Below are 27,005 nucleotides of genomic sequence, written 5' to 3'. Positions count from 1 at the left end.
GTTAGTTTGTTGCTACTGCCTCTAACAAAGGCCATGAAATTCCACTCAATAATCCTAGACCTTAAGTAAATTTTTTAGAAAGTTCATGTTATTTTTCTGCCCTTTCTAATTTACCAAGCATTTTAACAAGCTACTTCTGCTGAGGTATCAGTAGAAGATTAAAATGTGTAAGAAACACACATACAAAAAAGATCCTGAAGTCCAATGAATGATTCTGTAAGTAAACACATCATTTAAAATCAATACATTTTAATATTGTAACAGTTTTGTAATTTGAAGTTCAGCATGAAACTGATTACCAAAGAATTCTCTATTGTGAACAGGACCTGCTCAATTGCTATGAGAAATAACAAAAAATAATTAAATCTAATATTTTAAAATGATCTGGTTACTGCCAATCTTCTATGCCCTGCAATGCATGGGAATAATAAAAAAAATCTTGCTGCACTGGGACAGAATACAACTATTCTTTCAAACTTTGATTGTAAAATTGGTGAACACTAACTGCTTAGCTGTCTATCCAGTTTGAAGCTGATCAATATAGGTGCTTTCATTCTATACAACGAAGCTTTTTTCCTCTCTAAGAAACATACCTTGTTTCATAAGCATTACCATTTAAGACCACATTAAGTTAGGATTCATATAGTTTCCTAATAATAAAGATACCTGTAAATACCTGCAGTCAAAGAAACAAAATTCTTTTGCAAAATTAAAAAATTTAAGAGTCAAATTATATTAGCAACTATTGCAGCAAAAGATGACATTCAACCAGAGATTACATCCAAAAAACTAAATGTTCAATCTTCCAGAAGATTGATATGTGCAGAAGATTCACAGATTTAAACAGAACGTCAAAGATACATTTCTGCCTTACCACTAACATGCCTAAACTCAGAAATGGCTCTACTATTCTTTTATTTCTAAAGATTTTATTCAAATCATTCAGGATCACATCTGTATATTACTTCAATGCCTAAAGTCACAGTTCAGAAGTGACTTACACGATACTAGCAAAACACAACTGTGTTATATACTAAACTTATAGAATGAGAAGGATATAACATAGCAAATTTTTGGATAGTTTACGAGTCAAATATACTCAAATACTTTGATCTCTAACAGGTTTAAACAAGACTGTACAAGCTAATGGTCCTTGTGATATTGGATTAACTGTACGTGATTGGACCCTTAACCAGCAATCCAATAGGGCTATTACAACAATTTGGGTAAATATCCGTATCCTCTTTTCCTAATCTCTCCACACAGTGATTCAAGCCTATCAACTCTACTCCAGCTGCGTTGGGCATCTGCAGAAAAAATAAAAGCTGAAAATAACTCACATCTCCAGCATATGAATAAACTAACAAAAAAAAAATCAGGCCAAAGATAGAATAAAGGAGCTTAAGTATGGTTTCTGCTGCTGTGCTGATACCTGCGTAGTTGACACATGTGCAATCAAATATAGGTATAAAATTCATTCTGAAGAAGCATTTTAAACAGAAGATGCACAGCTTGACATTTTAAAATACTCTATATAAATGATATGCCAATCTCTATACAGTGTCAAAACATCTCTATGATCTTCAGTTTACCAGGATCAGAGTCATGTAAGCATACGCTATGATCTGGTCTGAAATCCTACTGCTTCATTTTGCTGCTAATTTAAGAACACGAACAAAGAAAATGGCAGCACATGCGAGAGACTAATAGCTCATTCTGGTATGCTCATTGGCCTGGCAAGAAGAATAATTACAGAAGTCGCAGCAGGCCTTCCAGTTTTCATTACGTTAGTAAGGATATTAAAAATTACCTGTTTTTTAGGTGAAGATGACTTTGGTTTTCCTGTTTCTTGCTGCGGCAATACAGGACGACTGGCCTTATGAAGCACAGCCAAATCCTGCATGATTGAATTCAAAGCTTGCTGCTCATCTGCTCAGAAGAAAGAGAGAAGGTAAGTGTAAACAACGGTTAAACTTGAAGTACATTATTGTCTTATTTCCCAGTTAGGCAAGCATCATTCTAAAACCTAAAAGTCATCTGCAACACATAATAGCCAAATTTAAAAACATTACTGCCATGCTGCAATCATATATTTTTATCTTATTATTAGCAGTGCTTAAGGAAATAAACAGCTTAATCATTAGCTGTACTTAAGTGGCAGGTTTAAGAAGTAGGGTCATGCACTCAGGAAGCATCGTATCACCAATGCCTCAACACCTCCATTGTTTGAACATCTGCTGATGGCCCACAGAGGAATTTTTTTCCACTTTTTGCAGGTCTGCAAGGGTAGTTTTTTGGGGGCTTACAGAAGCACAGTGAAGACCAAGATCTTATCACAAGAACCTACAGTTATGCATAAAGAAATCTGCCTAGCAACATGGTAACAAAGTTTAAAAATTGAACAAAAGTCACACTTCATTAGTCTTGCAGTGATATTTTGAAGGGCAAATATGAGAAACAACAAAAGGTGAGAAACATCTTCAAAAAAAATTAATACCAGCAGTTATTCCTTTGCAAGCCAGTCTTTTTCCACTTTTCACCTCTGACTGAACAGTGACATACTAGAGCTTCTCTCAATTTTTTTTCAGTTCCTTCTTAAGAAACTTAAATTCATAGGTAGCAGAGGACTACCACTGTTCTGTCTCATTTTCTCCCCCTTTTCCTCACATACATACATGCCCCCATGTTTGTGGGCATTTTTTTTCCACCACTTTCAAAATTAATTTATCCACGTGACCTCTGAATGTTAAAATTTCATTGCTCTTGGAATTTCACACTTTAAAGGCATGAGGAAGATTCTTTTTAGGCTGTTCAGTCCAAATGATCCCACCAACTGCTTAATAACAGTAGTATCAGAGTCTCTCTGCAATGGATGGCATTGATAAAGCTATCAGTCCTATGTTAGGCCCACAACAAATTATCAAAAGGTTCATATTTAAACGGTTCCAGTGGTTCCGTGTAAGCATGTAAAGCTTCAAGGAAGACAATGTTACCCCTGACAGTATGTCTTATGAAAGACTATTTATTAGAACTTCAAAGTAGAAGAAATTTCAAGACTAATAAATGGTAATTCAGTTCTAGAATTTGAGAATGCCACTCTTTATTTACAGTAGTGCTATTTGCATACCTACCTAATTTACACAGTTAAAAAGAACCAAAAGCGTATGAACACGTTCTCTTAAAACAAAGGAGAAAGAGGTCTTGTTCAGCAGGAAAACACAACCTTTCACCTCATTTCACACTTAAGGAATGCCTGGTTTACTATTATTTTGGTCTAAGGACAAATTAATTGAGGCTGAACAAACTTAAATTCCACCTAAAAACATTGAATAAAAGAGGTCTGTATCTTAATTTACCAACTGTAAACTTACTCTTAAACTGCTAATTTACACTGATTTTCAAATCTCCAGTCCCATGTACTCCTGGCTGCGTGTAGAGTGGGTCCAATCTAAAGCAAGACAGTCACAACGAGAAACAGAAGTACTGAACCACGGGACAATTTAGGGGCAAGAATGCTACGCAGTTTAGATTGCTAAATCCTGAGCATCTTCTGCCAGAACCGTGATGGCCTGAGGCCACAGAGTAGGATCTATTCTAGAGAATGTTTGCACTGGACTTCTTAAGACAGGAAAGCACTTAGGAACTAAAAGCCTGTCCATGCATCACTATGGGAAATTTATTTGATGCTATTATTTTGTATTAATTCCTTGCCACAACAACACTACTACACTCAGCATATATCTAGAATACTCGATAACAGAATTTATCTACAAAAGTGCTACCCTTATGCACTCACGCTACTTCACAATTAAAAAGCTTTGTTGAAGAATTACTAGCTAGATGCTGCTATTTGTTAAAGAAGGGAATTTCTCAAACGTGGACCTAAAACCAGCCAACATGCATTCCAGGCATCCAGCAGTGATAATTTATTCACGCTCCATTCAAATATAACCAAATTACTTGTCAAATCAGTAAATAAACTTGTCAAATCAAGAAACTGAGGGATTTTAGAGTTCTAATTTAATAGATTCCTAACAAATGAGAAAACTGGTCTGAAAATTAGTAACTTTGATCACCAGTCATGCTGCCATTATTCATTAACTCTACTAGGATATGCAAATCTATAAAAAAGCAGGTTTTACCAGAAATATTTCATGGCAGAACTGATGACATTCTTGCAGCTGACAGTTATTCCTTTCTTAAACTAACACACATTTCATAACTTGCCACAATTCTACTATTTCGCTGTGTTATAGCCAATTCTAATCCTCAGTAAGAAGAATGTTTTTAGCTGTGGGTTGGAGGAGGTAAAATTCCCAGTGTTCATAAGGTAGCACATTTCATACAAGGGAAATTAAAGTATTGTGGCAATGCATCTAAAGCTTACTGAATATGCAGTGTGATTCAATAGTCACCTCACAAAAAATGTCTAAGAATATCACAAATCTAAATACTACTTTATTACTAAGCATGAGGTTAGCTCAAGCAGCATTAGAATAAAAGATAGACAAAAGCTTCTCACCCTGATTTTTATTTCTTTTATTTTGAGAATGAGCACCAGTAAGTGATGCCCCCCCATTACCATTTAGAGCACAGTAGGTATTGCTCAGTACCCTAATGCCATGAATCTCAATTACCCATCGCTGGATGTTTAAGTTAGCGCATAGTGAGAGAAAAGCGCTATACTCCAATGGGGAGGAAAAACAAACAAAGAAAAACAGCCACAGAAGTATTTTGAACACTAGCAAAGCAGCTGAGCACTGCCTTTCATGCAGACATTCCATTAGTTTACACAGCTAAAGTGCGTATTTCCTAAGAATGTATTAAAAAAAGGCATTATGTGAATGTATTTCCTCTTAAAAAGAAATGAAAAATAAGTCAATTTTTATATATGCTTCACACAAAACTTACCCATAATGGCAGTGAGCCTGAAAACCTGAACTTCAGGGAAATGGCTGTCTTGTTAGCATTATTTTTTTTCCTAAAATGCAAACCACAAAATACAAAATTACTGAAGTTGTGAAGGCAATATAAAGCCGTAAAATCTTCGCTTTTCATATTTTTTCATAATATTCTACATATAAAATATGCATATAAACGATACATAAACTATGTGTGTATATTCAGTACAGAAAAAATGTATTTCTGGATCTCAAAGTAATTTCGGTTAGCTAGACAGGTCTTTCATTTTGAGATTTTGGCATCATGTCTCTTACACACTCATCTCACGAAAACAGCCTTTTAAAGCATTATTCATTTCACCAGGAAAAATAGAAAACTTCACGTACTTATGGCAGGACTTGCAAAGGTTATATTTTTCAGAAAGAAATTTGCACTTGAGAGCCGTGTAAAGTTTTCCCCTGCATACTGCCTTTTACCTACATAACGGATGACTCACACACTACTGCCTGTTGAAATAGCTCCGTAATAACCAAGAAGAGACCAGGCTCTCAAGTACTCCCAGGTCTACAGACAGCCTCAAAGCAGTACCTGAAACAGCTTCCAACTGCTACGGGAAAGAAACTCCCCCCGATGCCTTGGAAAGGATTAAAGCCTGAAAGAGGATGAGAAGTCCATCTGGCCTGGCCTGCCCTCAGTCTCAAGGCAGAAAGCCCAACTTTTACTGATAGCATCGACTCCAGCCTCCTGATGCCACCACCAGCAGGAGACAGACGAGTTTTAAAAGCAAACAAAAAACTTGCGTTGCTCCATAAAAGAACTGGAAAACTGTGAAGATGCAGAAGAAATGGACTTGTACTAATCTTCAGAGAGGAAAACGGGATGGATTTGCATTTATTAGCTATGATGACTTAGTATAAGGACAGAATCTTTGGGCCTTGCTCTCACAAGGTACCAGGAGATCTGCTTTGCTTAGTGAATGGGTTGTATTTACAGCCTGAAACAATACAACTAACTTTTCCCCCATGTCTGATTTTCATGTCTTTTACATCCCTATGAGTCAAAACAGCAAAAGAGAATGTATATTCTACGATTTCCTTCACTATGGTTTTTGTACCAGTAGTCATCTTTGGGGATCTGCCAAATATTTATTCACTAGTTATGAGAGCGTTCATAAAACAGTTTTCAATTCTGTATTTGATCCAACTATCTTAAAATAAGAACTAGTGTCATTTTCATAAACACCTGATTTTTATTACCCATCTAATATATTACACATAAAACTGTGGTTCATGACTTTGGTTGAAGTATTTTTGTAATATTTCCTTGCAAGCATTTCAAAGAAATACAGAAGTTCTCCGAGCATTTTAAATCTTCTGCCACACTAAGAAAAAAAGAATTGGTTCTACCTCCAAGGAAAAATACCTAAGACGTTCTTCCTCAATCTAGCTAAAATAACCAAACTTGGAGGCTCAAGGTATTTGAGTTATAGGGCTTACACACAGCAAGCAAGCTGAAAATGGAAGAGATTTTATGAAACATCTTCAAGTTCCTCCAGCTATAAGAACTCATTCTTTGCTATTACTCTGGGGCCTCTCCTTAGATGCACATAAGCCAATGAGTGAGCATCCATTTCTTTTCCCGTAGGAGAAAAAAAAAACACAACAAAAACACTAGAAAAACACAATTTCTATAATAATTTATGAAATTCTCACTTTATTGCTCTTAATCAAAATCCTATTCCAACATAACGTATAAATTAATCACCAGCTGAACGTATTAACATTTTTGTTAGCAACTGTCACTTCAAAAATAAGCTAATAATATTGAAATCTGAATTAAACAGGTGGCCCAGATCTCAGGCATGAAAAAGACACCAAATCCTAATCCGTGGGTACAGAGCAGCATTAGACAGACGGAGAAAAACACACGTGGAGCAGATGACATGCCAGAACAAAAAGGAAGCATGAACAGGGAAAACTGGAACTCAGAGAAAGATCCCAGGGAAGCAAAAGCAGCAAAACATGAGAGCAGATGCAAAGGCAGAATAAGATTTCGTCAAGGTCTTGTAGAAAAACACCAGCAGCTTGAATTTGAATGTAATTAACGAAAGGATGGCAGAGAGTGAATTTCAAAAAGGTGATGATGTGATAAGAGAGGCAAACAAAGAAGAATATCCTAGCAACAGCATTTTGGATCTAAGGGTGGAGAGATGCGGATTCATATTCATGATTCACTTCCCATGAGCCACCGTCCACAGAGCCAGGAAGTCTTCCAGGCTCTGGGAAAGCTGCTGAAGGAGGAATACAGCCAGGTGATTCTCAGAAATTGTTTGTAGCTTCCTCGTGGTAAACGACACAAAGCCTGAGGGCAAGTACGTCCTGCGGACGATGTAATCCAGCTGCTGAAATACTCTGTGCCAATTGTCCATGTGCACCCACTTTTCCTACAATAACTGAACCAGGTTAAGCGACCTCTCCTGTACCGAGAGATAAAAGCACACAAACGGTGGCATATATACTAAAGGATCTCTCGCTATTTATTGTTCACATTCAAAAACCTGTAGTCTTAAAAAAAAAGGTTTAACCCCACGCAGTGGTGGAAGATAGAAGATGCTGTAAGAGATGAGTATTTATTCAGTGAGCTAGAAAGGGCGGTTTAGTTCTGGGGGATATGGAGACAGAAAACGTGCAGAAATGAAATGGTTTGTGCAACTTCATAGCAGAAGGACGATTTTTGAAGAGGGAAATTTGCTATAGCTACTATGAAAGCCATAACCTAATCATGTGAGAACAGAAAAGGTGGTACATAAGCAGTCAAGGGAAGTCAGTATATGTGAATTCAGCTTTAGAAAAATTCAGTCCTTTAACATACTGTGATAATCTATATGAAAAGGTGTCCACCAGGAAAGTAGAAAGGGGAGATAAATCCAAATCAAAAGTCAATGACACATTAGTAAATTAAGGTTACAAAGGCAAACAAAAAAAGTATTGGACTCAACAGATCAAATCTGGAACATCAGAAACAAGCCTAAATAACAGTAACAAATATTCTACTATGGGATCTTTTAAAACTAAAAGATACTGGAGGCAAATGAACAGATAAAAGACTGACCAAAAAAAAGCTACATAGCTGTTGACTTGAGACAATCCAGACCACCCTGACAAGCTAAACCAGCAACCCCACAACCAACTCCCAAGCCCAGGACAGCATTCAGGACTGACCAGCTGTCCTCGACTCAGGGAATAGAAAACAGAAATTGTATTGCCTTCTATTTTTCCCCTCTCACTGCCTGTATTTCCAGAGACACCAGCACTCACCAATTCTATCCTGAGCAGCTAACCTAAAGCCTTCTACCACTGGAACGACCAGCTGACAGAGTATCAAGCACAAAACACATGAAATGCTTGTCTGCAGAAAGAGAAGGGTGATTAGACATCTGGTTTATTTCCTGCAAATCTACTTGATTTTGTCTTTCACAATATTTTAAGTCTTGTTCTGATTCTATGTAGCTTAGTCAGTGCACTTCTAAACTTTGCCCTGAATTTCCCACTCTCTTGTAGTTAAACAAGCTTATTCAGAACCCCAAGTTATTTTAACCCATTGTACAGAAACAGACAAGTTTTAAACATATATAGTACCCAGAGCCAACTACCCATATAGCACAACGAGCTTCCTGAAACAGTAACACCTAACTCATGCAAAGTTAACAGATGTCTTCTTCAAAATAAAATCATACCAGGTGGAAAACAAACAAAAAAAAAATAGATACATGTGTTTTACTGAATTTAGGTGGTAAGACTGCAAGTAGTGATACAAAATAGGAAGAAATAGTCAGCGTCCATTTTTGTTCTGGTTTTGAAAAAAATCAAGAGGATGTATCCAAACCACAGCACAGTGTTACTGGAATAGAAATTTCACCATCTACAGCAACTAAGGGACATGATGCACTATTTGTAGTATATTTCAGATAAAACACTTTAAATGAAAGATTCAGGCACTTACAAGAGTCTAACCAAGACCCTTTACAACATTACTGGATCAGCGTTCTGGAGCACTCCTGCAAATATTTGGAAATATCTGGAAAATTGTAAATGTCGCATAAATAACCAACAATAGTCAAGGAAAAGGCCAAAGAGTTGTAGATATTTAGCTCCACATCAATTCAGACTAAAATAATGTAATAATTAGCTTGGCATCTACACTGAATAAAAAGTAATAATGCAGTAAATGCTTTGATTTCAAGGATTGTTATTACTGCCAAGCAAAATACAGCTTTTTGAAATGATTATAGATTAGTTAACAACTAACTACAGCAATTAGCCCACTTAGGTTTTTCCAAAATATTTGGCTAAATATCACATGATATCTGAATTATTTGCTTAGAAGTCCAAATTAACTAACAAGAAATTCAGTTGATGGATTACAATATATTATTTTGAGTTCCATTTTCCCATGTAGCAGAAAATACCATTAAGCGTGATTCCCAGTGTAACCCCCTGCGGCCTGGCAATGCTCAGGTGGCCACAAACATTGAGATACACAAGTTGTGGCCTAGGAAAATGATCTGAATCAAGTGTATAAAAACAGTCAGCCCAACAAAATGTATTTAAATACAATTAAATATTATATATATATAAAATAATCTGCTGGTTTTTTTCATTCAATATTAGTATTTATTGTGTTTAAAATAAAATAATTCAATAATGTTTTTGCGTCAAATACACTCTGACAAAGACGATCATTGAGGAAATCAGAAACAAAGCTGCAGCTACAAGATCGGACAGTCCACAAGAGAATTCAGAAGAATTATTAAATTATGATGTATAATTACCTAGCACAAGAGTAACACGAAGTTAAAGAGGGATAATGCAATCCTTGTGTGTATAAAAATGCAATGCATGCAGAAGCCATCTTGCTTCTGTATGCAACCTACAGATTCAGTGTTCAGTGTGGAATATCAGGAAAACTGCAGCCAGCAAGCGTGGGATGGCTGAAGCATCAGTACCTTCGTAGCCATTACAGATGTATCGGGTATCTCTGCAGCGTGCAGACTTGCAATTTCTCTGACAGAAGACTTTTGGCAAGCCAAAGGAAAAGTTAATTTATGTCAAATTTAGCACACAAGACAACACAGACTCAGTTCATCTGTATAGCTATAGGCAAGATTTGGTATTTATTTCCTGAAGAGAATGGTTACTAGCTCTACTCCTTCTGGAGTTCAATTTTCAAAAAGAAGGAAAACCAGACTGGTATAAAATACTGCTTCTAATTATGGATGGTGCCCTCTCAGTTGCAGGGACGATAACAGTTCAAAAAGCAGTGCTGTCGGTTTTAGCACCCTAAACGCAGCTCATTGCTCAAAGCGCTTGGAGAAGCAGACTTTAGAAGGAGCTAAAAGATCCAACGAGCCCAGTGACAAAAGTACAACTTCCACCTCCTCCTCCGACTAAATGCCTGGTGCCTGCAGTTCTATAGGCTGCAATTTGACACATTCATATAACATTTATCAGCTTGATGAACAATGACACTGACTTAAAAAGTTTTAAAAGCTCGAGAAGGCTTTGAGAATGCAAGGGCACAGTTCTTAATGACTGTTCTCATAAAAATGCAAAGTAGTAGATAATTTAGCTGAAGATGAGTTTATAGAAAAATTATGCTTTTGAGATCAATATCTCAACACTTACAGCAAGATTCACAAAGAGTAACTGTAGTCTAGGAAAGCTGATCTCCCCACAGTTCCTTTACAGTTGATATGGGGAGATAAGAATATTTAGAGAGTTTCAAGGCACTCAGATGCAAGTTTCCCTGCTTTGAATGAACCTCTTCTTTCCAAACGGCATCAAGAGCCTCTATTGGATACCCCTTCATAAACCCACTCCACTTCAAGTACACAAAAAAGATAAGGCTGTAATTGGCCTCGAACAGAAAAGCACCTACTTTCCTCAACAAGATCTCTTTCTTCGCCTAATTCAAGATTTACGGAACTTCTCCCTCCGGTTCCTGTGTCTGCTCCTGCAGGTACTCAGTAGCAGCCAAAGCGCGCTCTCTGACAGCTAATTTCTCGCTCTAACTGAAGAATGACTTTGCTGACACATCAAGCAAATCTGCTTTGAATGTCATGATGCTTTCTTAAGAGCTGTTTGCAATTTCAAGAAAAAATCTCTTAGAAAACAAACACATGCATTTTAATATAAAGAAGGGTCACAACAGCTGAAACCTGTGGACAGGTGCCACAGTGACACCATACAAAATATTTCAGTGTTGCCAATTTTGCAGCAGAACACACTAGCTGCAATTAATTGACTCTGCTCATGCTCCTATTCATCGCTTGGCTCTACTTTATCTGAGACTAGATTTTCTCACGTAAGTACAATAATAAGGAATAGACACCGTTATGTAGTCAAGTGAACTGCATCACTGCCACCAAATCACTCTAGCACCTGGAAATCTATCACCACCACCGTGGTGGTGGAAAGTCTCAGAGCATCACAACGTGAAGGAGAATACATTTCTCACCACTAACGAAGCTGGATGTTACACACACTGATTAATGATATTCATGCCATAGAAAAGTTTAAGTCTTAACCAGTACATTAAGATAACACAACGACCACAAAGATGCAGAGTAAAATACTTCTGAGATGTAACTTTTTCATAATTAACTGTGTAAAATTAATTGAATTGCCCCATAAAAGGCTTCTCAAAGAAAACAGGTCTGTGAAGTTTTAACCCGTACAATCCCACATGGTAAGTATTACAATGAGTGTTATAATTGGATTTAGGCACTTCTGTTTCCTCTCCGAAAACTGTCCGCGGTGCTCTTGGCTCTTAGCACCCGCTGCTGTCACTAGGAGGCCTGCCGCTGCACTTGGCACCAGTGGCACCAATGTTAGGCTTAGTTCTATCTCTGAACTGGCAAGTCAAAATATTTGCCAACAAGGGCTAAGGATATTACAATCAGAAACGTTACCAGCTGCAATCCTAACTGCATGGCCCCTACCCAAGATCTGACAGCAGGCTACACCATTTTTTTTTATTTTTATTTTTTTTAGCATCAAAGAGAAATCACAGCAAATACCCTAAAAGAGCACAGGGCATCTCTCTTCCTTATGACAGGATTCAAGACTACCAGATCAGCCAAAGGACACAGTAACACTGACACTATAAGCTTGCACCGCAGGTACACTAACCTGCACTACTGGTACTAGCTGTTCCTGCAATCCTCACATCTCTAAGAACAGAAGACTGTGCTACAACGAGTACTAAATAAATGAACTTGAAGAGTACTCATTAAGTAGAGAAGTAAGCCTATCAAACAGCAGTTCTAATCTATGAACATTATTCTTTAAGCAAAAATAAAGCACCCAAGAAGAAAAGCTGGCTTCCAGCAGAAACTGAGTATTGTAAGAACTGGAGCATGTCAATTAACATGACAGCAGCTACCTACAGCTCATCAGTCAGACTTCACTTGTGAGAGAACAGAGAAAAACACATCCTTAAACTCCAGTAACCAGTTCCATCCTCCTCAGATCACCTGCTCATTCCGTAACCCTGATGGGCTGAAAGACACCTACCTGGGGAAATAAACCAGGGAAACAAACTCACTCTCAATTTCTGAAGCTAGTTATAGTTTCTATCTCTAGGTGCCAAAAAGGAGAAGCTTTAGTTTTCTGCAATATAATCATCGCTTTTGCCAGCACCTTCCATTCAAACAGCACTCACTGATTCCAGCTGCGAGATTTAACCATGGTGCAAATCGCACCACTATCATTGCAAACCCAGTACCAAGAGAACTGACTGCAGGCTCAGCCGGCCCTTCCTTCCCTCACTGCTATCCCTAATAACGGGAACACAAAAATACAAGAGAATCCCGTAACACACTGACACGGAATATTTGAGTAAGGTGAAACATTCCTGAGCCGTACACATTTCCACCACAGTACAGAAAGAACACTGATGAACCCATCTCAAATTCAAGATTAAAAAAATCTACAAAAACGACAAACAGAAGGAGGAAAGTTATCAAGGGAGCCACAGGTCCGGGTAGACTCAGACCTCTCAAGCTTGGAACTGTACCAACACGGGGCCCAGTAACACCACTGGAAAGATGGACAAGTCTATACTTAACATACATTAATGGAAACGGAGAGAGGCATTTCTAACACACGCATACATACACAAAATCCACAGACTTTTTTTTAACCACACGCATAATAGGACTGTGCGTCATTTCTGTAGTCGGCCTTGTCTAACTGAGCAGCTCTAAGCAGACAAACTTTGAAGTTTTTATCCATATGCAGTAGGCACTGCTTTTACACTGGATGCCCCACACAAGCCAACATGTTAAGGCATTGCTAAGCTGTCAAGAGCAGAAGCCCTTCCCCATTTTACACTTGGGTAGCAATATTTAGCCTCCTGTGAACCAGAAAACCAAAATTCAACGTAATTTCTCATACAAACATTTGAACCAAAATGAAACACGGCAAACCTAACTTTGAACACTCAAGAATCAAATACAAAGGCACGAGGACAACATACCCACGTGACATTTCCTGCCTGCATCTCCCACAGCTCCCTGCTTCGCGGTGGGTACCAAATCTTTAGTGACATCCATGATGCTACATAATTACACCTGTTCCTCAGCTGGTACAAATGCAGGAGGCTCATAAAGACAGTTAATAAGGTAACTTAAATACAGACTTGAAAGTTGGGAGATTTTACCAGGGAAAGGTTTACTGTGTACATGCCCATAGATAGTCACAATTTTAAGTCTGCAGGTGCACTAAGTTTGCGTTTCTATCCAAGGAGCACTGCTACTTTCCAGCTGAGATCCTGTGCCAAGCAGGAGATCCAGAGCAAACAGGTGAGCCAGCTGAAAAGATTTATTTCACATTCTTTAACTGACTGCCAGCCCACCTGACTGATCTCACACATCAACAGCAGTAACGCCAGCACAAAGACAGGAGCAACAATTCCTGCTCGAAGCACCCCTTTTGGCCATTGCACAGCTTTGGGCTTTAAAAGATCTTTTAAAGGATGGCATGTGTGATGCAGGGATTCCAGGAAACGACAAACACCTCAGCCTGGCCGGCACACAATGAACTCGGATGCATGGGCATACGGAGAAGTAGGGTGGGGATGAGCAGGTATGGCTGCGACAAGAGGATTTCCTCACTTTCTGATCTCTTGGTGCACCCTAAACGTGGGTAATAGAAAAGCTGAACATATTCCCTAAGAGAGTCTACTTGGACTTCTAATGATGGAAAAAAATCTCAAAAGGCATTTTGTAGTCACAGTATAAGAAAGAGGAAAGACCCCAGCATGAATAGATCGGTTAAAGTACAGAAAACTTAGGACAAGCAAAATTTGTGCTTCGCAATGGAACGAGAGTACCAGCAGGGTCCCCCAAGAGGCTGAGCTGCTCAAGGCATCCCGAATTAGCTGAGAAAGGGAGCAAGGTGAAAAGCCTGCCAGCAGCACTGTGCCTGCTGTCAGTGCCCCGTGAAGTACCAGAGATGGTCCTTGTCACACCGAGCAGGTCACGGCCAGTGCAGGTGAATGAAAGTGATGTGTGTGTGTGTAAGCGCGTGTGGTGGGGGAGAACCAGTTGAATTTACACAGAACAAAACAACCAACGGGCTCGGCAGCAAACTCTACCTGCACTCAGAAACAAAAATCAACGTTAGGAATTACTATGATAGAAATGAGTACAAAGCTGATGGCTGTCTGTCCATCCTGAATGTCACTAGCAGCTCTGGGGCATTCAGCTTCTGAAAAGGACAGAGAAAAATAGAGCAGGTTCAGAGAAGAGCAAAAAGTACGACCAAAGGCACAGAATGCGTTCTGCAGCGGGGTACAAAGACGCAAGTTAGGACTCTTCAGTTTCAGAGAGACTCAGGTGAGAGGAGGAAGTGATAAATATCTACAAAATCACCTGAGGAGCAGAGACTGATCATTATATTACAGATGGCTTGTTCACTCTCTTCCACAACAAATGCAGCACACCAAAGGAGAACAGCACAAACCAAACTGAAAACAAAAAGAAGGTGGATTTTAACATAACAAGTAGCAGTATACCTGCAGAACTTCTTACCCACGGGTATTTGGGTGCTAGAAATTTGGATGCATGCAGAAAAAGGACTGGCTGCATGAAAAAAACAAAGAAGCCTAGATTTAGAACAGCCCTTCACTGAAAATACTAGGGATTGAACGAATACTCAAGCTAAATCTGATACATGCCTGCCTTGCTCTTACTCTTCTCTAAGCATCCGTTCATGCTTACTGCTGGAGGAAGAATACTGGAGTATCTTTTTTCTGCTTTCATTACGGATTAAGATTTTACCACAGACTTGTCAGCCACTGCACCAGTGACATAAATTCTCCTTTGAAAATCTCATTTGGTATTCATGATAGTGCTAACGTCACAAACACAGAGCCTTAACAGATATTCAATAAAGAAACTTACTGCAGCAGCTTCGAAAGTCACTTGCTACACTACCTGCTCCTGCCCCAACGTACTGCACTTACTGCACCAGCAGCAGAGGCTGTTTTCAAACTACCACTTTACGTCCATTCTGTTACCATTTAACCTTCCTGGAGAAAACAAAATAGTGCTTTGGGGTTTTGCCATTCCAATTATTTGGGCTTGCTTTGTTTGTTTTGTTGTTTCAAATCAAAAGCTTCACACTGGAGTTACAATAATCATGGCACTTCTAAAAACGCACGTAGTCAGCACAGCAAACCAGCACCTAAATATAGGCGGAGCTTTACCAATCATTTTTCAGCAGTTAGATGGTATTGGCCAAAAATGTTCGTGGTGACAGTTCTCACAGTCTGCAGTAGAACATCTTCTGTTCTAAAGATTTTCTTTAGGGGTTTAATTACTGCTTAACAGCATTTTCTTTTTTTTTTTTTAAATCTAAACAAGGGACTCATCCAGGTGTTTCAATTTTCAAATCGTTGTTCAAAAGTGACACTACAGTTCCCATTGTGATAGTTTTGGCAATGTAGCGTTCAAAGTTGTTGGCATGTACAGGGCTCTCTTGTGTGAGCTACTTTAAAATCCTTTTGAGACCAGGTAAGAGTCAGTCACCACTGACTACTGGAACACCCCTCCCTGCAAGAAACCAAAGGCCTTCTCTAATGATCACGACTGGTGGCTATTTCATTCTTTTTTCAAAAGTAGCACTGCTGAAAGAATCCTGCAGTTTGTCCCGTCTATGATCTAGCCTCAAAAGTTATGGATAAAATTATTTCCATAACAAGTGGGATAAACTGGAGTAAAGCCAGGAAGCACGTTGAACACAGCTGTTTGGTAGCTGGCTCTGCAAGTCTTCCAGAAAAGCCCACCTACATTTCTTCTGCTTTGTCACAGCGCTGTGAGAGGGCAGCAACACCTCCGAGAGGAAGGAGGCTTGCTCAGGTACGGGTACACTGACACAAGTCATCTCACCAACAGGACTACTTCAAAGTCATAACATATGAAAAAGACTGGTTAAGACACATTTTTGCCCATGGAAGCTACTTCAAACCCCAGAAGAACTTACTCAGTCAGGTTTCCCATTGCAGACAAGACGTACACTCAAAAAACACAGGGACTGTGTGTGCTGGGAAACGGAGGAAGAGCAGAAACTGCCCGCTTTCCTGCGGAACTGATCCCTGCTTCTGGGGAGTCTGGAAATAGTTCATTATCAGAAAACTAACCTGAAATACAGATTAAATTTAACACACCAAAAGGTTCTATTCTTTTTGTTCAAGGTACCCGATTCAACAAATACTAACACAAGCTCCTGTGTTAACAAACACGGGAGCCAAGAACCTGATGCTGTTGAGGAAAAAAAGACTACAGGAAAAAAAGCAACAAAATTATATGGGCACACACACACAGGAATTACATTTTAATAGGGCTGTCATACGTTACTCTGTAAGTTACAGCAGAAGTAAGTTAATTATTCTGTTGTGGTCAGACTTTGGCTGGGGAGCTTTGAAAAATCTGCAGACAAATCAGACAGAGTCCAGTGGGAGTTGATGACAACAAAAACAACAACAAAACCTGAGAGAACATGACCTGTGAAGCAAAGGCCTCTTTGCATAGATTAGTAAAGAGAAGTCAGAAGTAAAAGGAGACAGAGGAACAGTCCTCACATCTACAAATGGTTGGTACAAACAGTACAGAAATCATTATCCGGCATGAGTAATAATAGCGAGACAAGAACTAACTGGCTTAACGAGCACCAAGACAGAGACAGAAGTTAAATATTAAGAAAACCCTCCGAACTATAACGACAGCTATGCACTAGCTATAAATAGATCAGCAAAGGTGTGGTATTCCCCTCGTTGGAGGTTTTTAAGAACAGATTAGACAAACATTCGTCAGATACAACTTCAATGTATTTGCTTCTGCCTCAGAGAAGGGAGCAACCCCATGAAGTCCCTTCCTTTCTTACACATCTGTCCTTCCTTTATTTATCAAAATGCATTTATCAGCGTTACCGTACCTGAGCTTCAGAATTACAGTCTCTGCAACTTCAGCATCTGAAGCATTTGAATTCTGTAACTGCAAGCACTGCTGTTTTGAACCGTTACTATACGTAGCAGAAAATATTTCGGGAACACAGAAGCAGCATCTTTTACTACGGCAGGTGATCCACAGAAGCAGACAAATAAATGACTGAATGGACATACAGAAAGGGAAGTGAGTGAGGAAAGACCAGGAAGTGAGGGAGGTGAGGAAACAGGGGCTGAAAACAAAGCTACAGCAAAGAAAAAGCTTCAGCCTAAAGAAATGATTTTGCTCTCAAATGAAAAATTAAGTTACAGATGGCCAGGATAATTTCAAGAATACATAATCATATGAGACATGGAAGTAAATATAAGTGAGAGACTTCGCCAACGGACAGGAAAAAGTCAAAGCTCCACCGGCCTGCCTCCATTAGCAATTCTCAACTGGCGGTTCTTAAAGCACACTGCAGACAACCCTGCTCGGGCCTTGCTCAAGGAAGACCAACTTCAAATGATCTCATTAAGCTGGGCTCCAAGCTATGCTGTACGTGCATTTGTGGGTCAAGTGTCTCTGGAGCAGTGGCTTGCACTGATGGGAAGCCGTTGAGCTACTCTAACACCGAACTCCACCTCTCCTCTCCTCTCTGGTACCAGAACTGCTGCAGCTGCTCAGAAAATACAGTTAAGGTGAATATAATTCAAACATCCGAGAAAAAAAATGCAAACATGTATGTTCAGAGTAAGAAATGAGGCTAACACACATCCATGTGGTACATCTGTCTGTATTAATATGTTACTAAATCAAAATCTCACACTGAGATCCAGAAGTGAGAACCACAGCTAACGCACACTGCAGGCTGAATGCTGTTCCCAGAACCCAATTACATGTTTACAACGTTATTTTGCAACACAAGTGCAACTATAACATGCATGACCTATTTTGACTATTCCTAAACACTACAAAATACCAGAATATTGAAATAGCAAATGCAATATTTGCAGTTCTGGAAAAAAAAAATAAAATGCATTTTTCTTCTCTCCCAAAGAGAAATTAGTGGGGTTAATAGAATGTCACTGAGATCTTTTTAATGCAACACTGTGTCAGCTCTACTTCTGAATCTCAAAAGCTTAACTTTCAGGACAGCAAACCTAATTGTTTGCATGTTAAAAATAAAAATATGCTTATTAACTAGCTACCTTACCTAGGTTCATCACATATATGAAACGAAGTTCTTCAAAAGTAACAAAATGTAATTAATTACATTGGTCACATTTTTATTCTTCATTCATTTTTCTCCAAACCCTAATCTATACCTAGGATAATGATAAGAGTAAAAATCTAAAAAGAAATTATTTAAAAAAATCTGTTCTTTACTCCACACCAAACACGTACATCTTGATAGACCAGAACACCTTTGAGTGTGTCTTTGGAGAGAGGGGGAAATCACCCTGTGATCCTCCTGATGTAGCAGTTTATAAGGAAACATTATTGTCAGTTCAGAGACTGCTCCAAAGCCACTGAACATTGTGTAGCAAAAATTATTGCTATTTGTTTAACATGAACATGATGAACACGATATTTGTTATTTTTGACTTAGTTTGGTAATATAAAAAGTGAGCCTGCAGTAAAGATGATACAGATGAAAGTCAAAGGCTGAAATCTAGGTTGCTAACGTGCAAAGCTTTTTTTCAAGAGCTACTCCATAAATACTTATTAATAACGACTTTTTTTAAACCCAATTTGTAGCTAAATATTAAGACTGGACTTTAGGAAACTGTACGGAAAAAAACGCAAAGTCAAAACTACATCTGTGAATTAAATCTAGAGCACGACTGATTTTCTTGCTTTCTCCAGAATAAAACTGTATCTTTACGGTTGTAATAAACCCAAAGCCTTCCCCATCTAGCCTCAGGCAGCTGTAATTTCTACGAGTCTGTGCACTGACCAGCTTTCCCAGGAACCACAGCACAGAACCACTGATAGATCCACGACCACATTTGAAAGGTTGTTTTTGCTATAAAGCATCTAGAGTTTAATCAGCACAAAGCAAATAAATAAATATAAGATCTTCCCTACCACGATATTAAACATTACACAACAAAATAGCGCTCTTCTTACACTACGCTAAAAAAAAAAATAAATGTACCTGTCACAGATATCTGCCTAATCACACGCCCTAGGACAGCTCTCAGGATTCCCAGACACCAAGGCTACCTTAGAAAAAGTTTCCTCTGACAGTTTACAAATCCCAGCAAGCCAAGACAAGCAGTTTGGAAACAGCTGTTTTCTTCGCCATAGCCTTCCCTTAGCGTCAGGTAAACCACTGACAGTTCATCAAGGCTGCCTGCCTGCTCATCAAGACGAGCCGTGCACAGGCTTTTCTCCAGCAATGAGTCAGTTTGACAAATATTACTTTGCTATTCTCGTTTATCAAATGCAGCGAAACCTTGAAAAACATCAAATTAATTACATGCAGCCTCATTATCTGAATCAATAACCACACTCGGTGGCAATCACGAACGAACACAAAGTGTAGAGAAAAACAGAATTATAATAAGTTTTCACCTTTGAGTATTTTTGGAGGAAAGGAGGTATTAAGAAAGCCACTGTAGGCATGAAAGGAAGAATCCTCACGCAGTATTGCTGTTATTTTCAAACGACAAGGAAGGGTTTAGCCACAGGATAAGAGAAAAATAAATACAGGGGGATTCTTCTAAGGTTTTGCCACACCACGTAAATACCACCTCATCGCTGCCCACTCCCTTAAAGCCATCCATAAGGGGATGCCAGCTGGAAGCACGCTTTTCTCGGGCATTCTGCTAATAAGTGCTACGCCACGAGCGAACCCAGCCGTGCAGAGGAGCCTGGAGACGCCGGCTCCTCGCCACAGCCACGGGAGCACGTTTCGAAGGGCCTGTTTACCCACCGCAGCGTGCTGCATTGTTTGACGGAGGCAAATCCGTGACAACCCCGCCGCGTTTGGTGCGGGGAGCGAAGCCCCCGGCTCGGAGGCAGGTGCTGCCGTCCGCCCCCATCCCCTCAGGGGGCCCTGAGGTACAACACAACCGGGAGGGGGGGGGGGGGGGGGGGCCTCGCGGCTCGTACCGGGCTGCCCCCCCCCCCCAGCTCCCACAGCAGAACCCCCCCAGGTACCTCAGCGCACCCCAAAACCCACAGGGGGAAGAAAACAACCCCACGGCCAATTTACCCCCCCCCATACAACCCCCCTCAGCGCAGCCCCCGGCCCTCTGCAGCCCCCCCCGCCCCCCCCCCCCCCCCCTCAGCAGCACCGGGGCCGCCTCAGCGTTCCCCCCCCCCCCTCCCAGCCCCAGCCCCGGCCCTCCCCGCCGCGTCCCGCCGGGCCCGACCTGTGTGACGGCGGAGGTCCCCCCCCCGCGCTGCCGCGGCTGGGGAGCGGCCGGGAGCCCCGAGGGGAGCCCCGAGGGCGGCCCTGAGGGGAGCCCGCCCCCCCCCGGGCCGCCGGGGGGGGGGAAGCGGCCCCGGGGCCTGCCCGAGCGAGGGCACGGCGAGGAGCGGGGCGGGAGGCGGCGAGGAGCGACGAGAGGAGGGGGGGGGGGAAGGAGCGGGGAGAGGAGGGGGGGGGGTAAGGGCCGGGGGGGGGGGTTCGCTGAGGCGGGGGGGTCCCGGCGGGCGTCAGGCGCCGGCGGCCGCCGCCGCTGCCGAGCCAAGGCCCCGCCTCCCGCCGCCGGGCCCGTGACGCCGCTCCGCCGCCGGGAGCCGGGGAGGGGGGGGGGGGGGGAGCGTGAGGCGTCACGGCGGCGGCGGCGGCGTCACGGCGCAGGGGGAGGAGGAGGCGCGAAGGGGGAAGCCCGCGGCGGGCGGCGCATGCGCGGGGCGGGGTGGCGGGTCCCTCATCGCCGCCACCCATGTCGTGAGGGGAGTGGGGGCAGTGGCCCCGTGTAACGCGGTGTGTGTGTGGGGGGGGGGGGGGCGGGTTGTATTTGTGAGAGACCAAAACGCTGCTGTGCCCCCTCACGCAGCGCCCGACCTGCCCTCAGGCTGCAGAAAAAAGCTTTTTCCTCGACCCGTCAGGCGCCCGGGGGGGGGGGGGTAGGGCACCCTCTGAGGGGATACATTCCACAGAAATATCCAGCAGAATGATAAAAACGAGTATCAACTTAAAAAAATATATATTAAAATTTCAAGAGGGCTGTGCTAAAGAAAGACCAACTGATGAAGCACATCCAAGAAAGGCACAAGGCTCTGGACGGCACTGATTGATAAGAACTCCAAAGCCAACATGAGGCAGACACAGCTGTCCCTCAAAACTAAGACACTTTTAGCCACAGCTGGCACAGTTGTCAGCCATATTTATGGGATGTCTGTTGTGACCCACAGTCTTTAGCCAGAAAGTTGAAAAGGTGACCTTTTGTGCTAAGTGATAGGGAAAGAGCCAAGAGGAACGCTGACTGTGTGTGTTGCTCCTGCGCCATCAAGCAAGATCAATGACCCACAGCTGCTTACACAGCTTTGAAAACACATCCGGTGTTTCCCCTGCCTTAATGTCCCAGTCCACGGCCATTTGTCACTTCTAGCATCTTGCAAAGGAAGGGGTAGTGGAAAGGAGGTTTTGAAGACTGGGTTCCTTCACTACACGACAAGCTAGCCAGGGCTGTGGACAATCATCCTCATTTGCCCTTTTCCTCTGCCCATGTCCTCAGTATTTCTGCACAAAGCCCTCTTAGCACGGGGCACTCTCGCTGCACTATCAGTGCCATCCAAGAGCGCTTTGCTGAGGACACGTACATCCTCACTGGCATCACCGTTACTGTGGCATAATTCCTAAAATAGAGCATCTTCACTATCAGGAGCAAGATAAACAGCCAAATATCGACTTTGAGATTAAAAATATATATGTGTGTCTATCGACACTAAGGACCAGCACTTAAAACACTGACTCACACTGAGCTCAGCCCAAACCCAGGGGCATGGTTCTGAGATAATGTGTTACGCTACTGAAGTGAAACGGTGCTTATCAGAACAGTGTAACTGCTGATACGGAAAAGAGGGGCATAAAAATAGATGTCAGAAGTTGCAATAAAGCATATTAGTTATTTATGCATTCAGTACAAGCCCTACACAGGCAATGGAAGTTGGGAAGAGTGGGGGGTGAAAATTATAGGGTAAGCACAACTTAGGATAGTCTCCTCAAGTAATTGACTGCAATCAGGCAGTATGGCTCTGCCGTGATTCCAGAATCAATACCTGATTGCAGTAAGAGGTTCTCACCTTCTAGACACATCGCTTGAGTCTACAAGTACCTGCAGTAGTTAACACTAAAGCCACAGCTTTCAAACACTTCAAATGGGAATAAAGCAGCTCCTTCTAGCAGCTAAGCCATTGTCCTCTGTTCCCCCTCCCCGCCAGTCTCTCCGTCTCCCCACCACTCCTTCATATAGCTGAGACTGAAACGTTGTTACCATGTTTTGAACTACATCCAGAAAATGATCTAGTTAAAGACATATTAAATTAATCGCTTATTTAACCTAAAGGTGGAATAACTGGCAAACCAACAAGCTGTTGGAAACAGAACAGGTAAGGGAAGTCAAGATGGCTTCTTCTAGGAATGGCACTAATGTGAAGGTTGTGATGCCAGAATGTTATAACATGATCAAGAGTCCTTCCTCACAGGGAGAAGAGCTGACATTCCATTTATAAATTTACATCCAGCTCACATGGACTGAGCAAAAAACATTACTAGTCCAAGCCCTTTTTGGTCCTACATGCCTGCTCTGCTACTCTGCCTTTCCATGACAGAAGGAGGAAGTGTGTGCTTGCATCTCTGTAATTCCAGTTCCTCCAAATACAAATAGGCCATCATCGTCAGGCTGATGCCAAAAGACAAAGAACAAGTACCTTAGGGGAGGACAGTCCTAAACCACTGCTGCAAGATTTATTACATCTTTCCATCTAGAAGTCTAGACCTATAGATTCAAAGTGAAAAGTAGATTCTTCAGATTTCATAACTGCTAACCATAGCTTTACAGCAACTCCTTTTCACTGCAACACAGGAGAAAAAGTTATTCTACATGAGTATAGCAAAGAGGCCAATCTGACTTTGTTTTAAGAGAGAATACCTTGGGAAGCTTTTATTCCCAACCACTTTAATAGACTTAAGTTAAAATAAAAAGGAATGATACAGAAAACAGCCTTGTTTGTAATTCTGATTGTTTCGGTCTCAACTCTCTGACGAGAGACTTCTTCCTCCCAACTAGCACTGCATTTCTTACCAAGACTGGAATTTCCCATCACACTTGGTATTTTTCATTTCAGGATGCATTCATGCTGCCCAAGCCATGTAAGCTTATCTCCAGAACAAAACAAATAAAAAGCAGTCAGCTATTGACCTGTCCCCAATACTTGAAACAGAACAAACTATGAGAAAAATACAGTAGTCATTCAGGTATGGAGTTGCTTTTCTAGAAAAAGCACACTATAAATGAGACTGGGCAGCAGTACTGATAGGCTTGTCTGCTCTAACCCCATCATGGAAGTTCATGAAGCAGCTCATATGCCTTCAGGACTCAGCTTATATTCAGTAATTCAGAACACAGACACTGCTGACTTTACTAATAAGATTACTCCCCGTATGTCTACATTACCTGGCCATTTAGCACAAGTCAACTATTCAAGATGTCAAGAGATGTAGGAGATGCTGATTAGAAGTATATGAAATTACACGATCTGGCAAATAGCATGCTTTCTCAAACATTGTACAGGATATTCTGTACAACTGTTCAGAAGACTAAGACGACAGCCATAAAAGCTTGTAACAGGCAACTCTTGCCTTGTATTTGTTCATCTACATTTTTAAGGCAGACAGCGCATGTTACTGCAGAGTGATACTGCACAGACTATATTCTGTTTAGCAAACAACAGTGACTTATTACCCTTTAGAGAATGAGGATTTTTTTTCCTCTTTTACAACTCAGACTTCATTTTACAGTAAATAAATGCCGTTAATATCAATATTCTGCTTAAGGGTATCTGAAAACATAAGAGACGTACAGTTTATAAAAATTCCCCTTCGTGGAACTACACTGGTTTCATAAATGTAAAGTTCTACAATGCATATTCAGGTGTCATACCAGACAGTGCAGCAAGGTAGAAGTTGAAAAGCACCAATTAATCGGTCAAATGAATATATGAGAAAGGGGAGGCAGTACAGGTGAAGGTTTAGCCAGAGGTAAATGTTAAAGCAACTGAGGAGATTTTAACAGAATGGTAAAAGTAACCATCATTCTAACATTCTTCTCCCTGCTCATTTGCACTGTGCAGTATACGTTTAAGTGTCAGCATTTGGTCCATCAGTCTCCTTGATTCCTCCTGAGGTTCCTCACAGTCCTTTTGCCATATTCACTTCCCACGTAAAATCAGAAGTCTTCTCTGAACTTCAGACACCCGAATCTTATACAAGTCAAGGATGTTTTTATTATCACACGCTTTTTTCTTCCCTTTAAAAAAAAAAAAAAAGAAAGAAAAAAATCCACTGCAAATGTGAATGCCCTTTGATCAAGAGCTGTTATCACAATGGCATAGGAAGAGCTTTGCTTCAGCTGATATTATCTGTATGAACAGCAGAAACCTGAAACATTCATGCTGGCAGCTGACACAACACCAGGTTTCTGTAAGGTGCTGTAAAATTTTTTAAATGGCTTTAATCGGCATGAAAAGGGACAAAGGAGCCAAGGACCAAAATAAATCCTCCATTCTGAGAATTAAGCATTTACTCTTCTCACTGGTGCAAGAAGTAGGGGGAAAGAAGCTGTGACCACTGCAAAACTATTACAGCATGGCAGTTACTATTGTAATATCCAATATAACGTGATGTGTTTTAATAATGTTCACAGTAAACCTCAACACACAGAGGGCAGTAGTATTATTACTTAAAAAACAAAACAAAACAAAACTACACAGCAGAGAGCACTTGAGCATTCTGTTTTCCCTTCACCTTTCAAGGATGTATCTTCTGTATTCCTACACTGTACTAACCCTTAGATTATTGTGAGTATCCTCTCCTACTGCAGTAAGCTTCAGTGCATTATGGCTCCACATGTTGGCTGTTTCAGCTTCTTGTCAGGGAAGAAGAGCACGTGCAGGAATAAGTCTCTTCTAAAGAACTAGCTTAGATCTCCTAAAGACATCCATGGCTTTGCCTGGAGGTTGAAGAAGGCAAGGTCAAATAAAGTTCTTTATACTCAGTGCAACCAAAAAGGTTTGTTATAGTTCTTACTTGTGGAGGAGTTTATTGCAGGCTGCACGTCTCTCACACCAGAGAACCCTATCCTTTCTAATATTCCATTTCAGAGGTAAATGATGCATTTCACCATGATTACGTGTAAACTTCTGCTCTTCATGGATATTCACACTCCAAAGTTAAAGATCAAATTTGCAAGTTTAAAATAATTATTTCCAGTTTTGAGCTCAAATCCTGTAGAGAACGTTTCTGGAACATAATAAAAGTAATCGTTCTATCAAAACACTTCTATTTCACGTCAAATCTACAGTTCACATGTCACAGAAGCTTGCAGTCAAACATTAAATTTAGATTCTCGAAGTCTCAAGCCTGTTTAACTACAATTAATAATCTTTTACAAAAAAGACATTATTTAGTTCATTGAGAAATTATTTCTGTATTCTTAATTTCACTTAAATGAAGTAGTTAGGCTACTAGAGTTAGCCATCTAAAAGTTATGTTTTATCCAGGAATTCTCTTCTGTGTGCCCTGAATTAATAGCTGCAATCATCAAAATATAACTTCCACATAAGGTTTGAAAAAAGCTGATTCTATCTCTGTACAAGATTCTCACAGACAAAAATAATTACTCAGCTACTAAGAAAATATAATAAATCAGATGGAAATTAAGTCTAATGAATGCATTTTGGTTTTCTGCTCAAGCCCCATGTACCCCTTCCCGCCCCCCCCCCAAAAAAAAAATTGGAATTAAAGATATCATGAAAAAACACTTATACCTAAATAAATTCAAATATTTTAATTAAATACAGAGAAAGTCAGGCACCTTTGAAGAGAACAAACAGCTGGCAAAGGGACTGAATTCGGGGACCGTGGAACAATTCACATTATGTAGATCATACATCATACGTTCATTATCATGAAATGATAGTGTGCCCTGGCAGCCAGGAGGGCCAACCGTACCCTGGGGTGCACCAAGCACGGCATTGCTAGTCGGTCGAGGGAAGTGATTGTCCAGCTCGACTCTGCGCTGGTGCGGCCTCACCTCGAGTAGTGTGTGCGGTTCTGGGCACCACAGCACAAAAAGGATGTAAAACTGTTGGAGAGTGCCCAGAGGGCTACTAAGATGGTGAAGGGCCTAGAGGGGAAGACGTACGAGGAGCGGCTGAGGTCACTGGGCCTGTTCAGCCTGGAAAAAAGGAGGCTGAGGGGAGACCTCACCGCGGTCTACAGCTTCCTCACGAGGGGGAGTGGACGGGAAGGCGCTGATCTATTCTCTTTAGTCACCAGGGATAGGACCCACGGGAATGGTGTCAAGCTGAGGCAGGGGAGGTTTAGGCTATACATCAGGAAGAGGTTCTTCACCGAGAGGGTGGTCACACACTG

At 41.1% G+C, this 27,005-nt stretch overlaps 1 protein-coding gene across 4 annotated transcripts in view; it reads right to left on the bottom strand.

Moving 5' to 3' along the window:
- Window positions 1-21,099, bottom strand: part of MAP3K2 (mitogen-activated protein kinase kinase kinase 2) — a 51,713-nt gene extending 30,614 nt beyond the window's left edge. Inside the window, exons 1-4 of one of the 4 annotated variants that reach the window (XM_083841955.1) lie at window positions 20,773-20,995; window positions 4,912-4,981; window positions 3,372-3,448; window positions 1,811-1,929 (exon numbers count right to left, since the gene is read on the bottom strand). In XM_083841955.1, coding sequence (XP_083698081.1) covers window positions 1,811-1,903 — 93 coding nt within the window. In that variant the 5' untranslated portion in view covers window positions 1,904-1,929; window positions 3,372-3,448; window positions 4,912-4,981; window positions 20,773-20,995. Of the gene's footprint in view, window positions 1-1,810; window positions 1,930-3,371; window positions 3,449-4,911; window positions 4,982-8,219; window positions 8,877-20,772 lie in introns of those variants that run through there. The other 3 variants (XM_083841952.1, XM_083841954.1, XM_083841953.1) reach the window with 3 other exon arrangements.
- Between the last annotated feature and the right edge of the window lie 5,906 nt (window positions 21,100-27,005).

The sequence above is a fragment of the Anser anser genome, assembly GCF_964211835.1.
Source record: "Anser anser genome assembly, chromosome: 6".
In the NCBI taxonomy this organism is placed as follows: Eukaryota; Metazoa; Chordata; class Aves; order Anseriformes; family Anatidae; genus Anser; species Anser anser.
The sequence above is the reverse complement of the archived record's forward strand: the minus strand, read 5'-3'. Positions and strand labels throughout refer to the sequence as shown.